The 18,816-nt window shown below is 39.3% G+C and overlaps 1 protein-coding gene across 2 annotated transcripts in view; it reads right to left on the reverse strand.

Moving 5' to 3' along the window:
- Window positions 1–1,522: 1,522 nt before the first annotated feature.
- PPP3CA (protein phosphatase 3 catalytic subunit alpha) overlaps window positions 1,523–18,816 on the reverse strand; it is a 309,226-nt gene continuing 291,932 nt past the window's right edge. Inside the window, exons 11-14 of one of the 2 annotated variants that reach the window (XM_037151912.2) lie at window positions 17,096–17,180; window positions 10,290–10,387; window positions 7,271–7,300; window positions 1,523–4,143 (exon numbers count right to left, since the gene is read on the reverse strand). In XM_037151912.2, coding sequence (XP_037007807.1) covers window positions 3,947–4,143; window positions 7,271–7,300; window positions 10,290–10,387; window positions 17,096–17,180 — 410 coding nt within the window. In that variant the 3' untranslated portion in view covers window positions 1,523–3,946. The remainder of the gene's footprint in view (window positions 4,144–7,270; window positions 7,301–10,289; window positions 10,388–17,095; window positions 17,181–18,816) is intronic. The other variant, XM_037151913.2, reaches the window with a different exon arrangement.

Consider the following 18,816-nt stretch of genomic DNA (forward strand, 5'->3'; position numbering starts at 1 on the left):
TGCTGCTGTCCAGTGCAGCTGCTTCCACGCAGCGTCACTCAGGAGCTGCTCAGGACACCGAGTCCCCAGAATGGGAGGGTCATTCATTGGCAGCTTTTGCTTGATGATAAGGTGGCATCTTTCTGAGTTAAACAAGATCTTTTGGAATAACCAGCTCGATACAATGTTGTGTCTCCTTCTGTTCCCTTGAGGGGTTTTTACTCTTTCCCTAAAACAGACTTGCTATTCTGCTGGGTGTCCATTCTCCCACATGCATCCCACTTTGTCTCTTGAAAATGTCCTCACTCTTGCTACTTTTTTCCTCTCGTTACAATGAACACATTTTTAAATAAATGAATTTATCATGAAAGGGCCTCATCAGGGGCTTAAAATATATATGAAGAGAAACACCTATTAAACAGAGAGTAAAAATGGATTTAAAAAGCAGCTGTGTTAAGCCAGACACCGACTCATGATTTGATGGAATGCTGACATTTTACATCATAATGAAAACTGATATGCTGTCAAGATTGGTAGACTTTTTTTTTTTTGTGGAAAAAATAAGTGAGATAGTGAGAGGAACATAGCAGATCGATGTTTGTGGAGTAAAGTGGAAAAGCTACATACTAGAGGGAAAGGAAATATCTCTAGTTTGAGGACCTCAGACTTGTCCACCTCTTTAAGACTTATGGTCTTAAAGAAACATAGGCACACAGGCCAGGCAAGCTGTGAGGTCCCTGCCTTTTAACAGGGTTTGACAAGAGGGTCAGTGAGTGAGAGACATAAAAGGGAAAGCATGAGTCATTTAAATAAGGCCATTCCCACTTCCCCATTATGGTGCTGAACTCAGGTGCAGGGCTTGGATGAGGGGGCAGAAAGATGGATGTTGCTAAAATGTACTCTTTCACATAGATTATGATGGGGTGGCAAGGAAAGAAATGTTTTAGGACAAGGCCATTCCAGGGCCTCAGCTTCACCATGACACTTTCGGGGCTGACACCACGGGAGGCCTCTGCTTGCACACTCTGCCCCAGGGCGTGCCTCTGTCCCCGCCAAGATGCACCCCACCCACTTCACTTAGCTCCTCCTGTCATACAAGTTCAGTCAGTCTCTGAAGATTTTTCTTTTAAAAATATTTTAAAAGGATATAAGCAGAAAATATTTTATATAAAAAATTTGCTGATACACAGTCAGTGAAATCTAGCTCTTACTCCTCGAAGAGCTAGACAAAAACTCAGCGCTGAGTTTGAGCCCCATGAGAGGTAGAGCACCTTGGGAGCGGGTGAAGGAGGCCGGGGTACCGAGGTTGTGTGTGTGTGTGTATGTGTAACAGAAGGTGCACTGGCACAAACCACTCAAGAATTCAACAGTTTCTCCCAAAGTGAAGGAGATAGACCTAATAACGGATGATCTGGCAGTGTTGTACCTTTTGGAAAAATTACTTCACTTCTATATTGACTTCTTTGGTAGAATTACTGTCGAAAAGTACACAGTATTACTTTCCTAATTACTGACCAGAAAGACCAAGCAATACTCACATCAACTGATTATTTTAATGTCAAATGTTTATTTCTATGCCATAGTTGCCTCAGCACAATTTGTAAAAGAAAGGAATCCAAAAAAACAAATTTTTTTTTTTTGGTCAGGATATTTTCTCTGCAGATATAAGAAAGTAAACACCTTGGTACTAGGAATTATCATTTCTTTCACATCAGTCTAATAAATTGCATCTAAATTATTTTCCTTGGATGTCATTTTTTTAGGGCAGAAAAATATCCACAAGAAAAAAAAATGTTTGGATTCATTAAAATAAATTCGGGATAGTCTGTGTCAGAGAACATAGCTAGAACATCTTTGTTCCGGTACACTACATCACTAATTGTCTTATTTAATATGATAGGCATACTTCATTACATAAAACAAAGTGCGCTGAAAATGAACAATGTTAGAAACAAACTGAAATTGGGTGTATTTTAAATCTTCTGGTGATTAGATATTAGCTGAAGTGCCGGAATACAAATTGCTTACGGATACAAATGCAACTCTCTTCTGTGATGAAAACGCACACAGTAGCTCAGTTCTTTTTGCTTTAGCAGATAGGGCATCCAATACAACTGACACACCTGATAACAAGTTTTTTCTGCAATATATAAGGAATGCTCTGGTTTCTTAACTGGCTCCCACACTCAAGGGAGCCAGAAGATGGCATTTGCTCTTTAAATATATTTCTTATCTGATTTGAGACACAAATCCACCAAGGTTCTCGCAGGAAGCAGACGCCACGCCCTTAGGTCACGAGGCCCTCAGGGCAGCCCCTCAGAGCGACTCTGGTGGCGCCTGGAGGACAGCGTGGTGGCCGTGCACAGCGATCCCTTCAGCAGACTCAGTGAAAGGGTGAGAGTTCTGTAAGTTCATGCACATTTTATTGAGTAGTAATATAAAATGCTGTTTCTTTTTCATTGTTACAAGTGCATGCTTTGATTGCCAACATTTCAGAAGTCAAATTACAAAGGCAAGGCTTTAGGCTCTAGTGAATTACTTGGGCACTTATACAATTGTTAAAAAATATGAATGGACTTTTGTTGTTGTTTTCAGAATGAACCAGTTGTAACCCGTAACTGATATACAAAGGGAAAAAAGTGAAAAAAGTACGTAGTTTGTGGCACATGACAGAACAGAACAAAATAACTAAACCATTATGACATTAACAGTTACCATGCATTTAGAGTTTCACATGTAACTACAAACTTATTTAAATTTCACAAGGTTGCTAAACATGCTAACCATCTATATGTGCACTGACAAGCTTATGTTAAAAACTTTTAAGAATACTCTCCCCTTTAGATTTTTTCAAAGCTTTTTTGATTACAAAATTTCAAAGGCATTAAGCATTTTAGAGAATATAAAGTACGCCAGTATACATACATTTCCAGTATATGTCAGACCATTAAGCGCATTACAGTCCCATACAGGCCGATACAGCCATTTTTTTCTTAAAAAACATGCATAGGCAGATTTTTTTTTTACAGAATATAGATGCTTTATCACTGTACTTAATATGGTGTCTTGTTCACTATACTTAAAATGCACCACTCATAAATATTTAATTCAGCAAGCCACAACCAAGACTTGATTTATCAACAAAACCCCTAAATATAAACAGCAAAAAAAAGATAGATGTGATAATTCCAGTTTTTTAAAACTTAAAGAAAAGAAATGAAGAGATATTCATTGCTAAATTAATAAGTGTTATACTGAAAGAAGGGCATTCAAGCACACTAAAGAAACCTGAGGTAAGCAGAATCTGTACAAAATTAAACTGTCTTTTTTGGCATTTTAACAAATTTGCAACATTCTTTTTTTTTTCTTTTTCTATTTTTTTAAGTCTGCCTAATTCATTTTATAGCCATTATCTGACAAGAGTAGCAAAACATTATCAATAAATAGTCCTTATTTAGTTTGTACATCATTTTGTTAAAAATGTTTGATGTCATTCATTTTTAGTGCTGCAACTGTAAACGTACAATAGAGTAAGAAATTAGACAAAGTTTTCTTGTCCAGTAACATAATAAAAGACCTTCCATGAACCTATCTGGGAGTCCCCAATGCAGGAGGAAAACGTGTTCATTCCCTAACACTGCAGTATGAACTAGCATTAGCTTTCTTTTTAAACTTGTTTTTCCTGTTTAAAAGGCATACCCCAAAGACGTGTTTAATCACCACCCTCACCAACATACGGTTTATTTTCTCTCTGCCTTTTTAAATGATAGTGTAAACTGAATCCAATTGCTGGCCCCCACAGCAAATAAACTACCTTCAGAGGCAAGAACATACAACTGCCGATAATATGCAGCAATTCCCACCATGCCCTGCAGCTGCAGCTCAAAAAATAAAATAATAAAATAAAATAAAAAGAGAAAGAGAGAAAGAAAAGAAAGACAAAAGGAAAAGAGTGAACAAGAAGCGGTCACTGAATATTGCTGCTATTACTGCCATTGCTGTCCGTGCCGTTAGTCTCTGAGGCAAGAGCCTTGTTGATGGAGTTGAGGTTGGCATCAGAGGGCATGGCATCTCTGCGAGGTGGCATCCTCTCATTAATTCGGTCTAAGCCCTTGGCCTCCTCGAAGCTGGTGATCTTATGTTGTGGTGAAAATCCTTTGATAGCTAAACACAAAATCATTTAAAAAAAGAAAACTTGGGTTAGCCGGAGGAAGACAAAGGGCACAGCTGTTGCATCAGGGTGTGAGAGATTCTGCAGTGAGAGAGGGAATCCTTTAGCAGAGAACAAGTGACGGGACCTGAGCACAACACAACAGACTGCTTACCATACCCAAGGAGAACCGAAAGGGTTCAAAACCGCCAATGTCTCTTGCCAACCAGAATGTCCTCTTCAAGTTAGTAAGACGTAAACACTTCTGTTGTCTTCAGGAAAGCTTAAATCAACAAAATCCGAGGTGGGTAGGAAAAGAGGAAAGCTGCTACCAGGGACAGGTCTCTAGACCCAGAACAGCATCGACTGGCCACGTCATTAACTGGATTATAGCATCAAACACCCTGATTTAGACAGACTGGAACAGAACCCTTTCACTATTCCATTCTGCTAGAAATGGCAAATTCAGTAGAATCACTGAGGCAGGTATACCTGAAATTCTGGTATAAAGTTTAGAGCACAAGCTAAAAGGAGATAAAAGTAATTAACCTGGGGCATTTCCATGCCATCTCAGAATCCCAGAAAGACTTCCTTGACAAACAAGTCAATAATGGCACGAAAACAATAAAATTAAAAGCTCCCACTTCTCCACTCAGCTTTGGGAGCGTGTAGAGTGGGTGACAAGGGGAGAGAAACTCATAAAAATCAAGATCAGATCACTGATCTTGGGTAGAAAACTTTCTCTGCCCTTCGGCAGAGAACAGGTCAAACTGATGTTCATATGGTATCCATTTTTGCCTAAATAAAAGAAAAACTTCCTTGGTAGATCAATGTAGACATAAGTGGTGATCCAAGAATAACACTGAGAAAATGTCTTTCACAATTTTAGCAAAGGAATGGTAGCAAATAATCTACCTTCAGAGGCAAGAACATACAATTGGTTTGGCCCTAACATGAATTCTCAAGGGGGAGCATTATTATTCGATATTTTTTAAAATCTCACAGTAACCTTTAATGTGCTCCAGAGATAGATAAGTCATTTGTTCAAGAAACTCAATGAGTCCATCAGTGGGTGCACCAACAGGTAAGCTGAAAGTAAAGTCCGTAAATGGGGAACCAATGACATCAGTTTGCTTTACTCCCCGTGAAGTGCAAGCCAGATATTGAAGGGCCAATCACCAATGCTGAACGGGGCTGCGTCTCCACAGCGGGTTAAGGACAATTTTATGGTACCTTTATCCTTCCCACCTTATTTGGGGGGGAAAAAAAAAAGAGGAAAGCTGTTTTAATCGGAAACTTTGCCAGCCACTCTCACACAAATGTGCCGTGCCTTTGATTAGTATGGGTGAGATTCTTAAATATATATACAGTTACTTCTAAACTTATTAAATGATGAGAAATAGCATGTTTCCCCCTCTGCATTTTAAAGGTTAGCATCATGGTGATTAGTCAACTATGAGAGGAACAAGATGGGGAAATGGGGAAAGACCAAGGCCCAAAGCAAAGCTTCTTAATTCTTCTCTAATTGAGTAATAAATTGCAAAACAATAGAGCTGTCTAATGAGCACCCACCCTGAAAACTAAGTTATTTTGAGGGACAAAACAATTGTACAAAGTGGTACTCTGTTCCTTTTTTTCTAAGCTACTATGAATACCATCTCATCAGAATTAATATATATAAAAAGTTCATCATCATGATAATTTAAGGAGTTACTTTATTAAATTTCAGTGATAAAAGTGGAATCTCTGGGTTTTAAAAGCCAATAAGATGGGAGCATAGAAGTGAAAAAAAAATCTAGTAGAACAACGGGCGTGTTCAGAATGGGGCTCCATTTCTAATCACGTTTGTCTACCTGGTACGGAAGAACGTGCTCTGCTGTAGTTGCTGGTCAGACAATGGGTATTAGCAATTTACATTGGTAGTATACTTAACACAACACAGAGTCACAGGAACCACAGAAAACAGCCAAACTACCAACAAGAATGCACACTGCAGATTAGGATTTGCCAGGAGGAATAGAGAATTCCCACATAAATAGCAGTTTATTCACTGCTATTTAGGAAGCAGTTGTATTTTCTCTTACAGTTGCTATCATTTCCCCTACCGCATCCAAATGATGTACAAATGAAGGAGTCTAGAGTGGCACTTTTTCACATCACGTCAAAGGACCATACGCACACAATTTGGGGGAAAAGAAAAAGTGGTCTTGCAAGAACAAAATACAACTGAAGAATTTTGTTTTAAAGGGGAACATCAAATTATTCTTTTTTACAATTTCCAGAGGGTACGGTATGTATAATATAAAAAAAACTAGGTGATACGTAGTTCTCTTATAACTATATATTTAAAAAGCACTCATTTCAAAAGTAATTGCTAAAGGGTCAACTCTACTGTCCTTGAGCAGTGCCAGAAAACAGCTGGTGAGAGACACGTGCAGCACCTAGCAGAGTGCCTGGTGCGAAGCAGACACTCGGTAAACATAAATCAAATCCGGGATTACTCAGTTACCACCGTGCTTGCTGCCGGCGATGCCCAAGGCCACTTTGCTGGTGCTAACTGCACTACCAATACCAGGCAATTAGAATTGGGTAAGAGGAGCAGAACCGTATCTCGCACACAGCTGTCACATGTTGGGATATCGTTTAGAGACGTAAATTGATGTTGACTAGAACAAAGCATTATTCAAATGAACGGGTTTTTTTCTTTATAGAAACTTCTGAAGACCAGAATTCATAGAGCTATTTTTATTCTCTCCTTTTCAGTGCTGACTGAAAGTGATTTGAGGGAGGGACATGGTTCAGCTCTAAGAATATAGTTTTGTGCATTAGTTGTCAAAACAGCTGCCATAACCCCCACCCCACATCATTCAAGATATATAATCCTTTTGTTTTCTGTGATTATCCTAGATTCATTGTGTACAAAAGTCATACATAGCTTTAAGGGAAAAAAACAAACAAACAAACCATAGAAGGACATTTTCCCCTTTAAAGCAAGAACATTTTGGTTAATACTGAGCCACAACTGTTAGCCCAACACCCACACACTCTGTACAAGCTACAGCAAAATAAAAAAAAAATGAATACACCCAGCAGAGCCCTTATCTGTTGCAGGTACAACAGAAAGGGGACTGGCCAATTTACCTTCATCAGCCTCAATAGCCTCAACAGTAGCTGAAGAGAAGAAAGGGGGTGTAAAATGAATGAGAAAAATGAGCAGAGGATTTTTAACTCTAAGAACAAATCAATGACGATCAAAGGGACCTAAGAGAATTCATGTTCCTGTGAGTGCTGGATACTGGCATAGACAACAGAACAGAAATGCTAAAAAGAAAGAAAAAAAACACAACAAAATGATAAGTTTAATTTGTGAGATGCATACACCTTTGCATTGGTTTTTCCTCACTAAACAAGCGGCAAAATGATCCTTTAGGGAAATACTTAGAAAAGTTTTCTTTTACTTCGATCAAATCGACAAGAAACTGGGTCAATCTAAAATGTGCATGTGACTCACAGAAATTTCAATAAAACCACTGCTAGGCTTAACGATTTGTAGTTTTAAAATACCAGAGAAATGGCAGAACTCGAGGCAGTGCCATATGTCAATGGGGTAATTGACACTATTTAATATTAAACAGCCCAGGTTCCTACTGCAAATGAAAAGCAGAGGGTGGGGGCGAAGACAGGTCCATTTAGGGGAAGAATCAAGTAACCGTGTCTTCAGATGAAAATGCACAGGACTCTGTACAGATCGGCACCCAGAATGGTTACGGTGGTGAGCGAAGGAGAGAGAAAAGGCCATGATACAGTCTGGGCTTCTTTTATCAGGCAATCGGATTTGAAATCAGTTTTCTTATTGGAATATCATTTCTGGGAACGAAATTCTTAAAAAGTTGCAATCAAGCGGTAACATGCAAATAGCAATAATTCTATCAGCATTTTAAAGAAATGGCAGCCTAAATACTGTAACATCAGGATACTTCAGAGGTAAAACTTAAAAAACCCATTGCTTCATCAGCAACTTTTATAATATGGGGAGGGTCTCTATTCTCACTGTACAGGTGTATGAATCTGTGTTACAATGGTAGTTGATATTTCCCTAGTTAAGTGCTAAAATGCAAAACTTCTCAATGATTACTTCTAAAACATTCCTATTAAAATTCTACCTCTTTACTTTAACATGCACATTTCTTATAATTTAAGGTTTTAAAACTAGGGCAACTGCCAAAGTGCACTACAATTTACTTACAGTGCATTCTGAAGTCCACCATGTGGAGTACATAGTGAAACTCTAAGTAGTTTCCCCATTTAGACAACTGAAGGGTGTCAGACAATGGATTTTGAAACCGTATTAATATATATGCTTTAAAATATACACCGAGTTTTCAAATTCTTAGGACTAATGAGGTTCCAGTCCTCATGTTCATTGTGTGTGCGTGCTCGACACAGAATAACACAAACAATGGATTTTAAAATAAAGTTAACAGAAAAGGAAACTGAATAATCTGTTATAATAACAGTGAAAATTAAAAAAAAAACAAACCAAAGAATTATAAGAACTTAAATAACTTAAGTTTAAAAGTAAAGCAAACTATGTGAAACCACACCAGCACCGATATATCAGAAACATGTCCTGCCCATTATTAAGTGTATTCTCCTAAAGCAGATGCGGCCATAGCTTCTGATAACACACCTGCAGCACCTGAAAACGTGCTTATCAAAAACTATGCAGGTTTCAGTCACTTAGGTAGCTGTGCATTTTGTGCATTTAAGTGATCCATTTATGCTAATGCTGTAGAGAGCACATTTACTGTAGTGGGAAGAATTCTGTGGTTTTTTAAAAAGGTTATTAAATCATTCTTTAGCTATAAAAAGGGACTTTGCTTAAATATTATACATTTTCCTTCCATCATTTAGAAAATTCTCTTTTGTGGAAACTTAAATACTAATTTTGGAATAAATTCACATAAAAATAAAGAAAGCTAGAATGATGTGCTGCGATGTGGTTATTTAGCAGTACCGTGAACATGAAGTTGAATATTACTGTCTACGCAGGTGTGTCTAAATAAGGGAACCATAAGAACACCTGAACCTTCTCAATTGAGATAGGGATAGAAAAAAAACCCCACAAAACAAATTTAGGGAAAAATATAGTAAAATAAGGAAGAGGCTGAGATTATTTTCAAAATGTTACAGTGTATTTTTGTTTTCATTCTTTCCTGTTAAATTCTAATTTAATAGCAACTTTTCCACAAAGTGTTATTAAAACTGGACTCTAATTAATGATCATATTAGTTAAAATAGGTAACAGAAGAAAAGTAACAGAAGTAAAACAGTATACAGTACTGTATATAGTACTGTACCATCTAATAGGGTAGACATTAGCCACATGTGACTATTTAAGTCAAGTTAATAAAAATTAGATGAAACACTCAGTGTCTCAGTTGCATCAGCTGTATTTCAAGTGGTCAAAACCCTGCGATGCCAGTGGCTTCTGTGCAGATACAAGAGTTTCCGTCACCAGGCAAATTTTACCGGAAAGCACTCATCCAGAAAGCTGCACATTTCAATACAGAATCTTTGGCTTTAAGGAAATGTTTTTCTTTTTTTTTTTTTTTTTGTAGAAGTAAAAACATGGTTTTACTCTGTTTTAGGTGTATAAATCAAAGAAAAGACATATATGACACATATTTTCATTCAACTGGATAATGAAATTATCCTTTTTATATTCCTCCTCCATTTTCCACTGAAATCTAGACTTAGGGATATATATATATATGTCTATATGTGTTTATCTGTGGTGTGTTTCATCCATCAAATAGATAACCAGACATTTAGTAAAAATGTAACTAAAAGCTTGTTTTTAGCAACAGATTCCCTGGAAGTGGGCAGAAACCTATTGGGCACCTAGGCAGTCTAAATGACCTGTCCTGCAGCGCGCGGTGCTGCGGTTAACACGTGAACGAGGGAGTGCGGGGTGGGGTCGAGACTCCATTCAGGCCACCAAGGGAGCTGCTGTGTTGGACTGGACTGGCCAAGTGGGTGTGGGCTTTCTGCCCTTCTTTGAGCAGAGACTAAGACAGAGCGTGAATGCATGGAAGTCAGGGCTCGAACAGTGCAGCCCAGAGGCTCCCAGCACCGCCGGAGCAGCGGGCCTGCTTACCGCTTTGCAGCGTCTGCTTCCCTCCGGAGAGCACTCCGCTGGGCAGCATGCCCGTGGGCGTCAGGCCTTTCAGCGTCAGCACACTCTCGCTCTCTTCTCTGCAAAGGCACAACGTAGGGGGCGGGCATTAACTCTCACTTTCTTCTAAGAAAAAGAAAAGTCTTAAAGGAAACAAAATGCATGTAACAACTCACATTTACACGTCTGTCGGCTCTGGATTTTTTAAAGAGTTAACATATTTTTTAGACATTCATACTGAATTACGTTATGTGAAGGGTGTGGCTGATTAGTTGACAACTGTGCCTTGTGATGTCCGTTCAGAGTACTGGGGAGACAGACCACAGTTCTGATTTAGTCGGCAGGCGTCACCGCACACAGTCCGGCTGGGCATTCTCCGTGGTCCCACACCGATGCGGAGAATGAGCCAGGCGGAGTGTGGATGCAACTCTCAGCAAGGCTGAGGAAAAAAATCAGTGAAGCTGATTTGATTGGGAGAGAAAACCAGAGAGTGTGTGGGAGATCAAAAAAAGTAAATAAAATCCATCTATGGATTAGGAAGCTAGGAGTTACATTCGAGAGGTTGAGGACTTTTGACATTACACGATAAACATGCAAAATAACAGCAATTAGCCAATAATGAAACTGATAAAATTTCCCAGCTTTCCTTGTGTGCTGCCTCTTTCCCCACTACTCTGCTAATACAAAAGTATTTTAGTACTCATTGTGACAAATGTTTTATAATCAATTTTATGTACATCATCATTTCAATGATATTTATTAATCACAGCACCGCATTAATCATACTGGTTAAGTAACCATGAAATAGGAATAATCTGACATAACCAAAAGTTTGTATTTTTATATATCTATGTTCACAATATGTGTATCTCCCTACTTCACATTTCTTGGATGTCTAACATGATCCAAACAGAATTCCTAAACTCCCCCCAAACCTGCCTGTCCCGTAATCTTCCTTTAATTCCATCCTTGAGTTGAGCTTAAAGATTTACCCTTTAACTCCTTTTACCTCTCTCATGCCACATCCACTCAGTCGGCGAACCTGAAGGCTCCACCTTCGAGGTATTTGCAGGTATCAACCACATCTCGCCATGCTACTCCCTTGTCTCTTTAAAACAACTTCACTGACATGGAAGTAACATATCATACGATTGGCTCATTTAAAGTATATGATTCAACCAATGGTTTTAATATATTCATAGTTGTGAAACCAGAACACAGAGTGAATTTTGAAACATTTTTGTCATTCCAGATAGAAACCCTTTGTCCATGAGAGGTCACTGGCCATTTCTCTCGGCCATGTATACCCACTATGCTACTTTCTGTAGGTTTGCTTCTTCTGTATTTCGTATTCCAGAAGACCTCAGCTCTCAAATGTCTTGGTTCTCAACCAAGACTTTTACACACAAAAAAATTTCTTGGTTTTTCTAACAAAGTTCAGGGCTCGATTCTCTCTACCTGACAACCCTTCCATGCTAATAGCTGTACCATCAGTCACATATCTCTCAGGCAACAAAGGAGATTTGGTTTTCTCACAAATTGCTTCTAGAACAGTTACCATCAACAACTGGATTTTTCCAGCAGCCTCTTAACTAGTCTCCCTGCTCTATCCTTGTCCTGTTCTTGTGCTCCCCCCCCCCCCCCCCCCCCCCGCAGCTGTTCTCAGTGCAGCAGCCAGGCTGAGCCATTTAATATCTGTGCAGATGCTATCTCTCCTTTTTCAAACTCTCTGATGATTTATCTTCTCATTATTAAGAGTGAAAGTTGGAGGATTTGACAAGAGCCTTAAGAAACTAGCTCCCAACCCGCACCCTCCCATCTTCCTCCATCTTCCAGACTGTAATTCCTGCCAGTGTCCACTTCCCTAGCTTTCCTCAGATAAGCCGGCTCCTCCCACCTGAGGGTGTTTAGTCACACTCCTCCCCTGATGTATCTGCATGGCTCCTCCCTCCCTGCCTGCAAGTCTGCTCACTTATCCTCGCTTCTAAGTGAGGACTTCTTTGAGAACACTGTACAAACTAACATGCACCTACTATACCCATTTCTCCTTATCGATTGTATTTTTATCTGAAAAACTATACAGTTCCATTTGTTTCCTTTTTGTTGTTGTTGCACTGCCCACTACTTCCCACCCTGGCTAGAGAAGCTTCCTGTGTCTATCTGCTTTGCTCACTGCTGCATCTACAGGACCCAGACCAGAGCAGCACCTAGTGCGGAGCTGACATTCAAAGAACATCTCCTAAGTGAATGAGTCAAAGGAAGATAGAATAGAGAATGGCAGTATTAATCCACATTTTATATTCCTGTATCCTTCACTGCAGAGTTTACTTAAAATATTAGGTTTGAGATGGTCGATTAATCATTGTTTACTTTCATGCAGTTATTTAAACCCTCTTGGGTTTTTGCTGTCAAACCACTACAGGGCACATAAAAAAGAAATGTCCTGAACGCCAACAGGTGGGTTTGCAAAAATGGAGAGTATCTCTAAATAAATGAATATATTTTTTCCTTTGCATTAGGTTTTCAAAATCAAGTTTCCTTACTCACTTTCCCCTTTTCACTCAACTATTTTTTCCTCTCCCTATATTCTTTTTATTTTTTAACCGAAGTATAGTTGATATACAGTATAATAATAGTTTCACATTGCACAAAGTAATGATTCAATATTTACATATCTTACAAAATAGCACAACAATAAGTCTAGTAATTATCGTCGCCATACAAAGCCATTACAATATCATCGGTTATATTCTCTATGCTACCCATTACATTCTTATAACTCAAAGCTAGTTCCTCTTATTCCCGTTCAACTATTCACCATTAAAATGTATTGCACCTGTTTCCTCCTACTTTTGTTTTTAACCATTACTTCTACAAAATTTAAAATTAAAGATGTGGCTCACATTACGTTTCTAACGAAAAGCACTGTTCTAGAGGATGCTTGTCTTTTCCTCCTTCCTTCACGTGCTCTCCCTGCAAAAACATCGCTTACGCAGCATTTCTCACCCTCATCTTTCTCTGAGGCTCCAGGGCAGAACTTCTAACTACCTCTACATGAATATTCCTCCAGCATCTCAGAGGAAAATGAACACAATTCAACATACTGCAGTTCTCCCCATAAACCCTGTTAGGTATTTAAAGGGAAGAAGGAATACTTTCTCCTTCTTAGATATCAGCATTATTACCCAATCAATCACATGGGTCAGTACCTCTGTGGAATAATCTTAGAATATCCCCTCTCCCTCACCACCTCCTGTGTACGTCAGGGTTCTTATAGCAAAAACCAGAAGCTATTCTGGCTGATTTTACCAGTACAGAGATGTACTAAAAGATATTAGAGAGCTCACAGAGCCAGAGAGCTAGACTGGAATGTTCTGAAGGTGAGAAAAGTATCAGTGCCTGTCTACACTGTGGGATCTGCTCTGGGAAAGGCTGCCTCTACTATTCAGAGCCAACACTGGAGCCCGTGCTAATGCTGTGTGGGCGACCCCAAAATGCTGCAAAAGAAACTCTTCTACTGCTGGCCTCCCAGACTCCACACCTGACAGAGGATGACCATCTCTGGCCAGCTGCTTCCTCATGGTGCGCATTTCAAAACAGAAGTCTTATGTGTGTCCATTTGATTGGTGGATCATGGGCAACATGCCTGCACCTTACCTGCCTTTCAGGCTGCTGAAAGGCAGGCTTCTGGTTCCCCCATGACCTTGTGAACCACCAACATGTAAGGAATGTGTTGGACAGCTATACCTGACGAATTTGTATCACTGTCCACATTCATTCGTTACATTTATCATCTGCTTGCTTCACAAATTCCTTCTATTTGTCCCTTCCTTTGTATCTTTCCTCCTGTTGCCCAGTGTGGCTTGGATTATTTCAAGAGCTTACTAAATGTTCTTCGCGACACCGGTAAGTCATCCTACTATCTGATCTTCACACAGTCATTAACATGTAATATCTAAACACAGGTCAGAGCATGTCACTCACCCCATGAAGACCATTCCATAATTCATTTACCACACACACAAAATTAAATGCTTCATTTACCATGGTATTCGTACCATCAGGGATCTGGACTTCAATCCATTTTCAGCCTCATTTTTTACTGGATTGTTCACTCACCTTCAGGTCTCACTATCCAGCTCTTTTAAATACTTAGAATGCATTGACCCCATCGTTCCCTTTCGGATCAGACCCCCATCAGTGCTGCCCACTAACTAAGCCTGGACGTACCACTCAGCCTCTCTCAGTTTCAGTTTCCTCATCACTAAGGTCAACCTGACCTTGCAAATTTGCTGCGCAGATTCCCGTGACGCATGTATACCATGGGGCACAGTGGCACTTGGTGCTTAACCAGGACCTCATAAAACGCTGCTCTCAGGACTGTGGGACTGTGTTCTTGATGATTTCTCGGCTCCAGGAGTGCCTTCACCACAATTCTCTGCCCAGTGGAACCCAGCCTGTCCTGGACAGCACTCCTCCCATGCCGACCCTCGTGAACATTCCTTTCAGGAAACACAAGGGCTCCTTGTCGTCCTCTTCCACAGCAGAGCGTCTCTTTGTGCACTCAGCACACATTTCATTGGCTTTTATTTATTTTCTACATCTTCTGGCATTTCAGTTTGTCATCCATTTTACTTAACATAGTATTGATATATAGTACACATTCAATGCTCAATCCTCACTAAGCTTGACTTACTTTTCTCTGGATATTATCCCCCTGTATTCTACAAATTTACTGAGAGGATTTAATTATAGAAAAGCTGTAAAATGTATCTTGTTTTAATTTTCTATCTATATGTGTAATCTTAGTCAAATCACTGATTATCACTGGGTTCAAATGGATCATTTCTCAGCTGGGAACGATGTACTAATAGGCAAGGGACTGGAGGGACTTCCAAATTTTAAGACCTACCTATGATTTACAGCACTGTTTCTAACATCTTCATGTGGTTTGAAGGCTAACATACACAAAAATAATTTTTTTCAAGTTTTCTTTTTGTTTTTAAAAAATTTTAACGATTTTATTTATTTATTTTTAGAGAGAGGGAGAAAGAAAGGGAGAGAAACATAAATGTGTGCTTGCTTCTCACATGCCCCCTACTGGGGACCTAGCTCACAACCCAGGCAGCTACCCAGACTGGGAATGAACCAGCAGCCCTTTGGTTCACAGGGGCTCAGTCCACTCAGCCACACCAGCCAGGGCCAAAAATACTTTTTTATATTAAGAAAGACTTCTCCTTTTCTCCCTTAATGTACTTTCACATGGACATGCTGGAGCTGTTTTTCCTTCTCCTTGTAGAGATTTCAGATAGAAGATGAAATAGTTTATTGGTAAATCTGAGACACAATCAATAAGCAAGTGTTTATGCAGAGGTACCAGCTGAGCTTATGATATTTCTAAAGTCCTTGGCCCCATGAGACATCTAGCCACACATGCCTCCTTGCTGGTCCTCAAAACTGCCAACCCTGTTTTTACCCAGGAATCTTTGCACCTGCTCTTCTGGGGCCTTGAACCCTCTTAGCCCACAGAGCTCCATGAAGGCCATCCCCACACTGGCTCAAATGCCATTATTCAGAAAGCTCTTTGTTGATCGCATACATATGTGATACCTTTAATACCACTTGTTAATACCACTTGTTATACCTTTATATTGCTGTCTTTTTGTTTTCCTTCATGGTATAGAGTCAATGCTTTAAGTTTTATACTTATTACTGAATGAATGAATAAATGAATCCTAACAGTTCAGTTAAGCTTTAGAGCAACGGCAGCCTCATTCATTAGATGGTAGGGAGCAATGCGGCTGTATTTGCAGCTTTAACAAGACTTTTCAAGATCTGGCTGGCTACCAAGAAGCTACTAGTGACTTGACTTGATGCCTTTGAGAAGGCATGGCACTACTTTTTGTCCTCCTCATGGCTCTCTGATTGTGGTGTCCAGTCATTCAGTCACTCTTCAGTGACTCTATCAGGAGTAGGATAATAGCAAGAGGAGAAGTCAAAAGAGTCAGTGTAGCTACTCTATGCAAAACCGTTGAGGCAAAATTAGGTTACAAAATTACACAATATGTAGATGGCCTATTTCCAAAGATTGTCCCATCTCCTTTTTTTAATGTGTAATTGTGAATTGATTGTGTTCTCCTCACATATAACATGCCATAGTTTAAGTAAATATTTTAAAGTGAAATACAGTTATTTTGTAGTAGCAAGGAACAGATAATTGAATTTAAGTAAACTATAGCTAGTTCTCTTCAAGAAAATATTTGTTCTCTAAATCCAGGCTTAAAAATAACATGACTCATAGTCTACTTAAAAAATAACTACTACATGGGAATTGAAACATTAAATAACTATTTTTTCTCTCAATGATCTATTAGAATAATATAGATTCACATGATCGAGCTTTATGGCTGATGTTCATTTCCTAGAAATCTGGTGCAATGCACATAATAGAATCATCTTTCACCACAGAGCCAGCGTGAAAAATAAAAAAGCTTTCCTATTGTACCTTATGTTCAACCTACTGCAAAATAAATGTTTTAAACATCCAGCAGCAAATAGAGAAATAAAATGTGAAACAGTACATTTAGAGACCTGCTCCACAGAAATAATTTAGCGTATTTCAGTTTGACTGAAGCAGTGAGAAACTAACAATCCCATTTTAAAGAAAAAATAATTATGGTAAATCAAGTATCTTCTAGTAAAATACTTAAATTACCAGATTAAAGTATTAAAATGTTTATTAAGTGACAATCAAATTTAAAATAGAAACAGAGGAAAAATGATCCCACCTGAGAACGGAGAACACTCGGGCCATTTTGCCTATTGCTCGGATCTTGTTCCTTATCACCTCCTTCCGGGCCGCAGCCGTGGCTCCTACAGTGAAAAACAGAAGGTTGACTAGTCCGTGCCTTTTGACATCACTGTAATTATTTCATAGTTTTTCAATGTAATAGACAGTAGCGAGCAAAACCAGTGTTTTTTCCCTCCTCTAAGGGAATTTATCTGTAAATCAATTAAAAAACCTATCTATCCAGACTTGATACCTGGATGTGGTTCGTCCCTGAAATGCCCATGAGTAACTTTTGAGATTTCCTTGGGGAAGTGGGCAAAGAGCTAGCTGAAATGTCACTGAGTAGACAGGGTAGGTTCCTACCCTTGTCTTCTAGTTGAGTTCCCTTCTCTTATGTTCATACAAAGAGAGTGTGCATTAGCAGGAAAAATAAAGTCAGTATCAGGGTCTACTAATTTCCTGTCTCCATGCGGGGAAGAGTACATTAGGAAACTGGTTTTTCCAAAGTTCTCCCTGGAAGTGATCAAACTAAGGAGTCTCAACTCATTTTACTCCCTGGAACATTATGTATATTATTACTTAATGACCATAAAACATTTATCTTTGCGCCTGATTCTTTTTCATCTTCTGGTGGGTTCACAAGTTCTAGAGGAAAAAGTGGAAAACTACTAAGTTGGATTTAGTGAGAGATGGTGGCACATGGTTTGTATTTCAGTACTTAGGTAAGTAAGTTCCACATAGGTCTGTCTGAATGAGTTTTACCACTTACTACATTATTCCAAATAGAAAAAAAATCAATCTATGTAGGTTATTGTTATTATAAACATTTTATTGTTTTAATCATTTAAAAAATAATACCATATGATTTTTAGTGAATCTGTTTATTGTTTTCTTAAATTCCCCAGGCATATTTGGAAGAGTGTGGGTCACAGTAACAAACCTTTCTTCTTAAGATTTTTACACTCCCAGGTAAAGGGGATTAAATTGTCCTTACTATGTATACACTATATGGGACTTTGCAAAAAGTGTTAACACAAGCCACTAACAGAAATGCAACAGACTGGGATCTGAACTTCCTGCCAAGATGGAGGCATAGGCAGATACACTTTGCCTCCTCTCATAACTAAAAGGACAACAAATGTAAAAACAAAAATAACAAGAACTGCCCGAAAATCAAATTGTATGGAAGTCTGACGACCAAGGAGTTAAAGAAACATTCATTCAGACTGGTAGGAGGGGGGAGGGGACTCGCAGCAAGGTGGCAGCTGGGGAGGCAGCAGTCCCACATTTCCATGCAGATAAACCAGGGGAATAACTGGGGGGAAAGACGGACCTGGCCACCCAGGGTTCCGTCATGGGGAAATAAAACATCAAAACTCTGGCTGTAAAAAATGTAGGGAGAAGGCAGCAGGAGAAACTCCCAGCCTCACAGGAGAGTTCATTGGAGAGACCCACAGAGTCCTAGAACATACACAAACCCGCCCACGTGGGAATCAGCACCAGAAAGGCCCAATTTGCTTGTGGGAAGTGGAGGAAGTGACTGAAAGCTGCCAAGAGCTGAGCAAACAGCATTGACCTCTCCCCTTCATACAATGCCATAGCTTATTAACGTGGGTGGCCCCACTGTTGAATACCTAAGGCTCCACCCTTTACAATGTAATAGGTACACTAAGACAGAAGAATATGGCCCGAATGAAAGAACGGAGCAGATCAAAGCTC

This window comes from Artibeus jamaicensis, unplaced genomic scaffold (genome assembly GCF_021234435.1).
Source record: "Artibeus jamaicensis isolate MK-2021 breed Jamaican fruit bat unplaced genomic scaffold, CSHL_Jam_final contig_452, whole genome shotgun sequence".
Taxonomy (NCBI): Eukaryota; Metazoa; Chordata; class Mammalia; order Chiroptera; family Phyllostomidae; genus Artibeus; species Artibeus jamaicensis.